This window comes from Borostomias antarcticus (genome assembly GCF_949987555.1).
Source record: "Borostomias antarcticus genome assembly, chromosome: 13".
In the NCBI taxonomy this organism is placed as follows: domain Eukaryota; kingdom Metazoa; phylum Chordata; class Actinopteri; order Stomiiformes; family Stomiidae; genus Borostomias; species Borostomias antarcticus.
In genome coordinates this window covers 16,190,785-16,200,023 of record NC_140246.1, presented here as the reverse complement: position 1 = coordinate 16,200,023, position 9,239 = coordinate 16,190,785, and the positions used below count along the sequence as shown (strand labels likewise).

Below are 9,239 nucleotides of genomic sequence, written 5' to 3'. Positions count from 1 at the left end.
CCATCAAAGTGTGTCTTGGTGCGCGCATGTGTGCATTTGTGTGTGCGTTTGTGTGTTTGTGTGCGCGTGCGTGTGCGTTTGTGTGTGTGCGTGTGTGTGTGTGTGCATGTGTGTGTGTGCGCGTTTGTGTGCGTGTGTGCATGTGTGTGTGTGTGTGTGTGTGTGTGTGTGTTAACACTGCCTTGTTCCTCCCCTGTCTCAGTGTGTGAGAATGGCTGGCGATGCTGCCTGATCAACAGAGACAGGAAGATGCCCACGGACTACATCCGCAACGGCGTGCTCTACGTCACCGAGAGGTCAGTACCTGGGGGTCACCGAGAGGTCAGGGGTCACACGGTCCCGGGCTTCATGACTCTGGCGCTGTTGGCTCACTGAACCCAAGGCTGAATTAGTCGCCCATGCCATCGTTGTGGTTCACTGTAATGTGAGACTTTAACACAGTTTGCAATAGCCAATCACCAAAGCTCACGTACCAACTTAGTCTCTCCTCCTCCTCTTCCTCCTCTTCCTCCTCCTCCTCCTCTTCCTACTCTTCTCCTCCAGTTACCTTTGCTTTGAGAGCTCCAGCTCCAAGTCGGGCTCATCTAAGAAGAACAAGGTGATCAAGTTGGTTGACATCACAGACATCCAGAAGGTATTCATCTCTCCATAGATCACTACTCTGATCCCTCGTTTGATTTGATGCAGCATCACGTTGTTGTTGTTTAATAGCTGTGTGTCTAGGACAACCTGTGTGGGCTGTATGGGATGAGTAATGTCTCTCTCTCTCTGTCTCTCTCCCCTTCTCTTTCTCTCTACCTCTCTCTCTCTTTACCTTTCTCTCTCTCTCCCTCTCTCCCCCTCCCTCCCTCCCTCTCTCTCTCTCTCTCTCTCTCTCTCTCTCTCTCTCTCTCTCTCCCTCTCTCTGCAGTACAAGGTTCTCTCCGTTCTGCCAGGTTCTGGGATGGGCATCTCTATAGCCACTCCCTCCACACAGAAGGTAAAGACAGACGGCTTCTCTCCTTCTCCTTCCTCTGCCTCTGCCTCGGTCAGGAGGCTGGTCTGTGACACCATCTGTCTGTTCTGGTCAGGCTGGTTTATGATACTGTCATGCAGCACTAATGCCTGGTGTTATGGCCCCTACGCCAGATGGCCAGCAAGCCTATATGAACATCAGAACTGGCCTTGTTGTCATAGGCGGCTAACCTGGTAACCCCCCAGACACAGCGCACAGCTCATACATTAATCACCAGCTCGCTCCCATACTGAGAGAGATGATAGGTCACAGAGGCATAGCAAACGAACAATTGGCTGGTGAGCCTTGAACCTCGTAGGGAGTTGCTTCTAATCTGAACCAGACCAGGCTGGGAGGAGCTAGAGCGAGCCGTCGCCACGTCAAAAATAATACAATGGTCTTAGATTAGATTATCCAATGGTCTTAGATTAGATTATCCAATGGTCTGGGATTAGATTATCCAATGGTCTGGGATTAAATTACCCAATGGTCTGGGATTAGATAATCCAATAGTCTGGGATTAGATTATCCAATGGTCTGGGATTAGATAATCCAATGGTCTGGGATTAGATTATCCAATTGTCTGGGATTAGATAATCCAATGGTCTGGGATTCGATTATCCAATGGTCTGGGATTCGATTATCCAATGGTCTGGGATTAGATTATCCAATAGTCTGGGATTAGATTATCCAATGGTCTGGGATTATCTTTGACGGGAGGGGGGTTTGTTGCAAACAATCCTGGCAGCCTCCGTCCCGTCTCCCTTAAACATAAACATACAGCTGAAAATACAACTCAAATACATCCCCGCTCCCTGGAGGTGATCCTGAGGGTGGAGGGAATTTAAGGACATTTTAAATCCATTTAAAATCTGAATAATGTATCGATGATTGGATTCCTTTCCTTTTTTGTATATCTATATCTATTCCCTGTCTTGGTCTGTATATTTTCCTTGTGGGTAATACATATTATTTTTGATATCTATGGATATGGAAAAACGATACAGTATCGTGGAAAAACATATTGCGGTAGTAATTTGTATGTATTTTTTTGCGGTAGTAATTTATATGTATTTTTTTGCAGAAGTCATTTGTATGTATTTTTTTGCACAGCCCTAATAAACATAGGTAGTGTGGAGTTTGTGTTTGTCTCCCCAGTGTGTTAATGGTTGTATTTGTCTAACAGGGTAGTGGTTGTGTCTAACAGGGAAGTGGTTGTGTGTGTCTAACAGGGTAGTGGTTGTGTTTGTCTAACAGGGTAGTGGTTGTGTTTGTCTAACAGGGTAGTGGTTGTGTTTGTCTAACAGGGTAGTGGTTGTGTTTGTCTAACAGGGTAGTGGTTGTGTTTGTCTAACAGGATAGTGGTTGTGTGTCTAACAGGGTAGTGGTTGTGTGTCTAACAGGGTAGTGGTTGTGTCTAACAGGGTAGTGGTTGTGTGTGTCTAACAGGGTAGTGGTTGTGTGTCTAACAGGGTAGTGGTTGTGTGTCTAACAGGGTAGTGGTTGTGTGTCTAACAGGGTAGTGGTTGTGTGTCTAACAGGGTAGTGGTTGTGTGTGTCTAACAGGGTAGTGGTTGTGTGTCTAACAGGGTAGTGGTTGTGTGTCTAACAGGGTAGTGGTTGTGTGTGTCTAACAGGGTAGTGGTTGTGTGTGTCTAACAGGGTAGTGGTTGTGTTTGTCTAACAGGGTAGTGGTTGTGTGTCTAACAGGATAGTGGTCGTGTGTCTAACAGGGTAGTGGTTGTGTGTCTAACAGGATAGTGGTCGTGTGTCTAACAGGGTAGTGGTTGTGTGTCTAACAGGGTAGTGGTTGTGTGTGTCTAACAGGGTAGTGGTTGTGTGTGTCTAACAGGGTAGTGGTTGTGTTTGTCTAACAGGGTAGTGGTTGTGTGTCTAACAGGGTAGTGGTTGTGTGTGTCTAACAGGGTAGTGGTTGTGTGTGTCTAACAGGGTAGTGGTTGTGTGTCTAACAGGGTAGTGGTTGTGTGTGTCTAACAGGGTAGTGGTTGTGTGTCTAACAGGGTAGTGGTTGTGTGTGTCTAACAGGGTAGTGGTTGTGTGTGTCTAACAGGGTAGTGGTTGTGTGTCTAACAGGATAGTGGTTGTGTGTCTAACAGGGTAGTGGTTGTGTTTGTCTAACAGGGTAGTGGTTGTGTGTCTAACAGGGTAGTGGTTGTGTGTGTCTAACAGGGTAGTGGTTGTGTGTGTCTAACAGGGTAGTGGTTGTGTGTCTAACAGGGTAGTGGTTGTGTGTCTAACAGGGTAGTGGTTGTGTGTGTCTAACAGGGTAGTGGTTGTGTGTCTAACAGGGTAGTGGTTGTGTGTCTAACAGGGTAGTGGTTGTGTGTCTAACAGGGTAGTGGTTGTGTGTCTAACAGGGTAGTGGTTGTGTGTCTAACAGGGTAGTGGTTGTGTTTGTCTAACAGGGTAGTGGTTGTGTTTGTCTAACAGGGTAGTGGTTGTGTGTCTAACAGGGTAGTGGTTGTGTTTGTCTAACAGGGTAGTGGTTGTGTGTCTAACAGGGTAGTGGTTGTGTCTAACAGGGTAGTGGTTGTGTGTCTAACAGGGTAGTGGTTGTGTGTCTAACAGGGTAGTGGTTGTGTTTGTCTAACAGGGTAGTGGTTGTGTTTGTCTAACAGGGTAGTGGTTGTGTGTGTCTAACAGGGTAGTGGTTGTGTTTGTGTAACAGGGTAGTGGTTGTATTTGTCTAACAGGGTAGTGGTTGTGTGTCTAACAGGGTAGTGGTTGTGTTTGTCTAACAGGGTAGTGGTTGTGTTTGTCTAACAGGGTAGTGGTTGTGTTTGTCTAACAGGGTAGTGGTTGTGTTTGTCTAACAGGGTAGTGGTTGTGTGTCTAACAGGGTAGTGGTTGTGTGTGTCTAACAGGGTAGTGGTTGTGTGTGTCTAACAGGGTAGTGGTTGTGTGTCTAACAGGGTAGTGGTTGTGTGTCTAACAGGGTAGTGGTTGTGTGTCTAACAGGGTAGTGGTTGTGTTTGTCTAACAGGGTAGTGGTTGTGTGTCTAACAGGGTAGTGGTTGTGTGTCTAACAGGGTAGTGGTTGTGTTTGTCTAACAGGGTAGTGGTTGTGTTTGTCTAACAGGGTAGTGATTGTGTGTCTAACAGGGTAGTAGTTGTGTTTGTCTAACAGGGTAGTGATTGTGTGTCTAACAGGGTAGTGGTTGTGTGTCTAACAGGGTAGTGGTTGTGTGTCTAACAGGGTAGTGGTTGTGTGTCTAACAGGGTAGTGGTTGTGTTTGTCTAACAGGGTAGTGGTTGTGTTTGTCTAACAGGGTAGTGGTTGTGTTTGTCTAACAGGGTAGTGGTTGTGTTTGTCTAACAGGGTAGTGGTTGTGTTTGTCTAACAGGGTAGTGGTTGTGTGTCTAACAGGGTAGTGGTTGGGTGTCTAACAGGGTAGTAGTTGTGTCTAACAGGGTAGTGGTTGTGTCTAACAGGGTAGTGGTTGTGTTTGTCTAACAGGGTAGTGGTTGTGTGTCTAACAGGGTAGTGGTTGTGTGTCTAACAGGGTAGTGGTTGTGTTTGTCTAACAGGGTAGTGGTTGTGTTTGTCTAACAGGGTAGTGATTGTGTGTCTAACAGGGTAGTGGTTGTGTTTGTCTAACAGGGTAGTGGTTGTGTTTGTCTAACAGGGTAGTGGTTGTGTTTGTCTAACAGGGTAGTGGTTGTGTGTCTAACAGGGTAGTGGTTGGGTGTCTAACAGGGTAGTAGTTGTGTCTAACAGGGTAGTAGTTGTGTCTAACAGGGTAGTGGTTGTGTGTGTCTAACAGGGTAGTGGTTGTGTTTGTGTAACAGGGTAGTGGTTGTATTTGTCTAACAGGGTAGTGGTTGTGTGTCTAACAGGGTAGTGGTTGTGTGTCTAACAGGGTAGTGGTTGTGTTTGTCTAACAGGGTAGTGGTTGTGTGTCTAACAGGGTAGTGGTTGTGTGTGTCTAACAGGGTAGTGGTTGTGTGTGTCTAACAGGGTAGTGGTTGTGTGTCTAACAGGGTAGTGGTTGTGTGTCTAACAGGGTAGTGGTTGTGTTTGTCTAACAGGGTAGTGGTTGTGTGTCTAACAGGGTAGTGGTTGTGTGTCTAACAGGGTAGTGGTTGTGTTTGTCTAACAGGGTAGTGGTTGTGTTTGTCTAACAGGGTAGTGATTGTGTGTCTAACAGGGTAGTAGTTGTGTTTGTCTAACAGGGTAGTGATTGTGTGTCTAACAGGGTAGTGGTTGTGTGTCTAACAGGGTAGTGGTTGTGTGTCTAACAGGGTAGTGGTTGTGTGTCTAACAGGGTAGTGGTTGTGTTTGTCTAACAGGGTAGTGGTTGTGTTTGTCTAACAGGGTAGTGGTTGTGTTTGTCTAACAGGGTAGTGGTTGTGTTTGTCTAACAGGGTAGTGGTTGTGTTTGTCTAACAGGGTAGTGGTTGTGTTTGTCTAACAGGGTAGTGGTTGTGTTTGTCTAACAGGGTAGTGGTTGTGTGTGTCTAACAGGGTAGTGATTGTGTGTCTAACAGGGTAGTGGTTGTGTTTGTCTAACAGGGTAGTGGTTGTGTTTGTCTAACAGGGTAGTGGTTGTGTGTCTAACAGGGTAGTGGTTGTGTCTAACAGGGTAGTGGTTGTGTTTGTCTAACAAGGTAGTGGTTGTGTTTGTCTAACAGGGTAGTGGTTGTGTTTGTCTAACAGGGTAGTGGTTGTGTTTGTCTAACAGGGTAGTGGTTGTGTTTGTCTAACAGGGTAGTGGTTGTGTTTGTCTAACAGGGTAGTGGTTGTGTGTGTCTAACAGGGTAGTGGTTGTGTGTGTCTAACAGGGTAGTGGTTGTGTTTGTCTAACAGGGTAGTGGTTGTGTGTGTCTAACAGGGTAGTGGTTGTGTGTGTCTAACAGGGTAGTGGTTGTGTGTCTAACAGAGTAGTGGTTGTGTTTGTCTAACAGGGTAGTGGTTGTGTGTCTAACAGGGTAGTGGTTGTGTGTCTAACAGGGTAGTGGTTGTGTGTCTAAAACAGGGTAGTGGTTGTGTTTGTGTAACAAGGTAGTGGTTGTGTGTGTCTAACAGGGTAGTGGTTGTGTTTGTCTAACAGGGTAGTGGTTGTGTGTGTCTAACAGGGTAGTGGTTGTGTTTGTCTAACAGGGTAGTGGTTGTGTTTGTCTAACAGGGTTGTGCTTGTCTCCCCAGCCGCTGGTGTTTGGAGCCATGATCCACCGGGACGAGGCGTTCGAGGCCATCTTCACCCAGTACATCATCATGACCACCTCCAAGTCTCCAGGGAACCCCGAGCCCTAGCTCTGCGCAGCCCCACTGACGGAGCCCTGCGCTGGGCTTGGCACCGGGGCGGAGCTCCCTGCCCTGGAGGATAGAAGGAGCACCTCTCTCTCTTTCCCTACGTCTGTCCGTCCGCTCACACCACCCCGTCCTCTCACTCCGCCCAGGACGCCGGTGGCCGGAGGCCAGTGGGATGCCGAGCCATCCGTGATTGGTTGAACGATCTTGGCGGTGTTGGGTTGATGTGTATGTGTGTGTGTGTGTATGTGTGTGTGTGTGTGTTTGTGCGCGTGTGAGGGGAAGGGGAGTCAGGGTGGGCGAAGGGGGGGTGGGGGGTTGAATGGGTGAGGAGGGGTGACAAGGGGTGAGGGGGCCCCTTTTTTTTATCAAAGACATCTCACCAATGGCCAGGAGGCTGGATCTCCTATCTGACTGAATGCTTATTCTCACATTGTAGAGGAGCGTTTGTGTGTGTGTGTGTGTGTGTGCTCGCCTTTTTCACCTCCTCTCTCTCTCTCTCTCTCTCTCTCTCTCTCTCTCTCTCTCTCTCTCTCTCTCTCTCTCTCTGCTGTTTGCCCCAGTGCTGGTTGTGTCCTGTCTTCTGTGGTAGATGTGTGTGTTACTGTCCAGCTGTAGCCGCTGTAGGAGTGTCTGTAGAATGTGTGACTGCAGGAGAGAGAGGCTGCTGTCTCCGGGTGTCGTTCACTCAGACTCTCACCTCTCACAAGCAGCGGCCGTTCACTCCACGTGTCTTTTTTCGCGTCACAAACTCTCAGATGTGGTATTATACTATATTATGACTTCAAGCTGTCACTTGCACTGTCTGTGTTGGCTACTTTGATCGATGTTCACGTTGTTAAATGTTTTTTTCTTTTCCAGAATGCCTTTCTTTGGAATTTAGTTGTTTTTGTGAAACAAACAGCCAATGGGATTAGTAAAAAGTGGTTTATACAGGTCCTGGATCTGTTGAATGTGTGTGAACCCCAGGAACCTCACTGTTAGAGCAACATAAGCACTGACTCTAGATCAGCTGGTAGAACATGCTAATTAATGCCTGTCTCTTAAAGGTACATTCTGGACTTTTTTCCTGTCCCAAAACACGTGGGTGGCCTGGAACTGACTCCTGTAACTGCCTTTGTTTGTCTCTTGAATTTTTGAAAAAGAGCACAGAGGCAGAACCATTCAGTGGAAATGTGTGTCTGTGCCTTTAAGGCCTCTAGAGTCTTAACTGACGAGGCAGCTGTGGATGACTACTGCGACCACAACACATCTCCAATTGCTAGTATTAACTGTGTGTTGTACTGTTTAACAGTAAGAGTTGAGTGTGGCTGAATGATCAGAATCTTTCTCTGGATCGGAGTCAGTCAGCTGGGGGGGGGGGGGGGGGGGTGCCTGTGCCTGGGAGCAGATTATTCCAATGTCACTTTATGATCATCACCACCCTGGATTAAAGCTGGTCTTTTCTCTCAGAGTGGTGTCACTGTAGAATCGTAATGCCAAACTGAACTGTCACCACTTCCTGTTGTTTTTGTAAGCTGGCTGAGGGGACATGGGAGCTGACATCGTTTCGAGGGTCGTCTTTTTTTTGGCAAACGAGAACATAGTCTATTCAGTGTCCTAATCGTCCTTGGCGCAAGCTTAGCCGGGTTCACATACAACAGCAGTTCTAGAATGGTTGTACTGTAGTTCTAGAATGTCATCTGTCCTAAAACTGGAGTCTTGAAGACTCATGGGGTCAGATCTGCAGTTTTAGAACTGAGAAACAGGTGGTTTTCAAAACAACTTTCTATCCTAAAACTGCTTTAAAACTGTCTTGGCTGTTGGATGTGACTTTAGTCTCCTAATGGCTTCAATACTGATCCGTTGTTAGAAAGCCTGTATAAGGTCTGTGTCGGTCGTCTTTATTATATACAGAATTCCAGACTATGAAACTTGTGGACGTGACAGCGAGGTTTCAGGAAGAATGAATGATCCCCCAGTTAGTATCAGGATGTCTGACCATGTATCTGGTCAGATCGCTCAACAGTAGGTCAGAGGCTGAAAGAGGCGCTTTACTCCAAATCTATTACTTGGATTGATGGAAAACATAAGTACTTATTTTGAGTGAGGAGCCCCTTTTAATGGCTGTCAAAGAAAGCAGTATACTGTCTCACTGGCTGGCTGAATGACTCGTCTTAGTCTTATGCCTCAACTGGAAGCCTTTTAGTATTTCGATTCTGAAGATGCCAACTTTGGAATCGTCATACAGGGTCTTAGTCACCCTATAGGGCAGAGTTATCAGAAGCACAGAATGTATTGTGTGATATTAACGTCTAGTTTTATTTTTGCCAAATGCTTTTGTTCCTCACTCTTTCTGCCTATAAGCTCATGTTTACAGGTCGGTTGGTTTTGATTTCTGGGTTTCTGAAGTCTAGTTGGAGCCCCCCAGTGGAGGCGGGGCTGTGAAGAATAGACGGATATCCTCATTGTTTGTTTTCTCATGTCATCTCTGACTGGCTCACACAGGTCACATGACTATCTCTGCTCTCGGTCAGCCAATTACAAACTTTCAAACTCACATTGTGGTGACATCAGCAGCAGAACATTCTAGTTCAATATCTAATCACTATGTACAATGTTACTGACATTCCATATAGTACAGTTAAAGGTGCAATGTGTAGAATTTTGCATAGACTTGGCAGAAATAGAGTATTATATTAATTTAAGTATGTTTTAATTGGTGTATAATCCCATGGAAATAATCTTTTTTTGTTACCTTAGAATGAGCCCTTTATCTACTTAGGAAGCGTGTCCTTACACCTCCATGGTTTGTTGCAATCTGCAACCTCACCATTAGATGCCACCAAAGATCACACACTGCACCTTTAATCCAGTCAACCGAGATGATGTTTGGTTTATTATTGTCCTCTCATTAAATCAGCAGAGATGGTCATGAGGCTGGCCTCTACTCTCATGGCTGTTGACACGCTATTGTTTCTAACTGTGTAAATG

At 46.2% G+C, this 9,239-nt stretch overlaps 1 protein-coding gene across 1 annotated transcript in view; it reads left to right on the top strand.

Annotated features, from left to right (window-relative positions):
• The window catches only part of gramd4a (GRAM domain containing 4a), a 47,812-nt gene extending 41,325 nt beyond the window's left edge, over positions 1 to 6,487 (top strand). Inside the window, exons 16-19 of the mRNA XM_084448216.1 lie at positions 203 to 296; positions 544 to 634; positions 911 to 979; positions 6,162 to 6,487. Of these exons, the coding sequence (XP_084304342.1) occupies positions 203 to 296; positions 544 to 634; positions 911 to 979; positions 6,162 to 6,269 (362 nt within the window). The 3' untranslated portion in view covers positions 6,270 to 6,487. The remainder of the gene's footprint in view (positions 1 to 202; positions 297 to 543; positions 635 to 910; positions 980 to 6,161) is intronic.
• Positions 6,488 to 9,239: the final 2,752 nt, after the last annotated feature.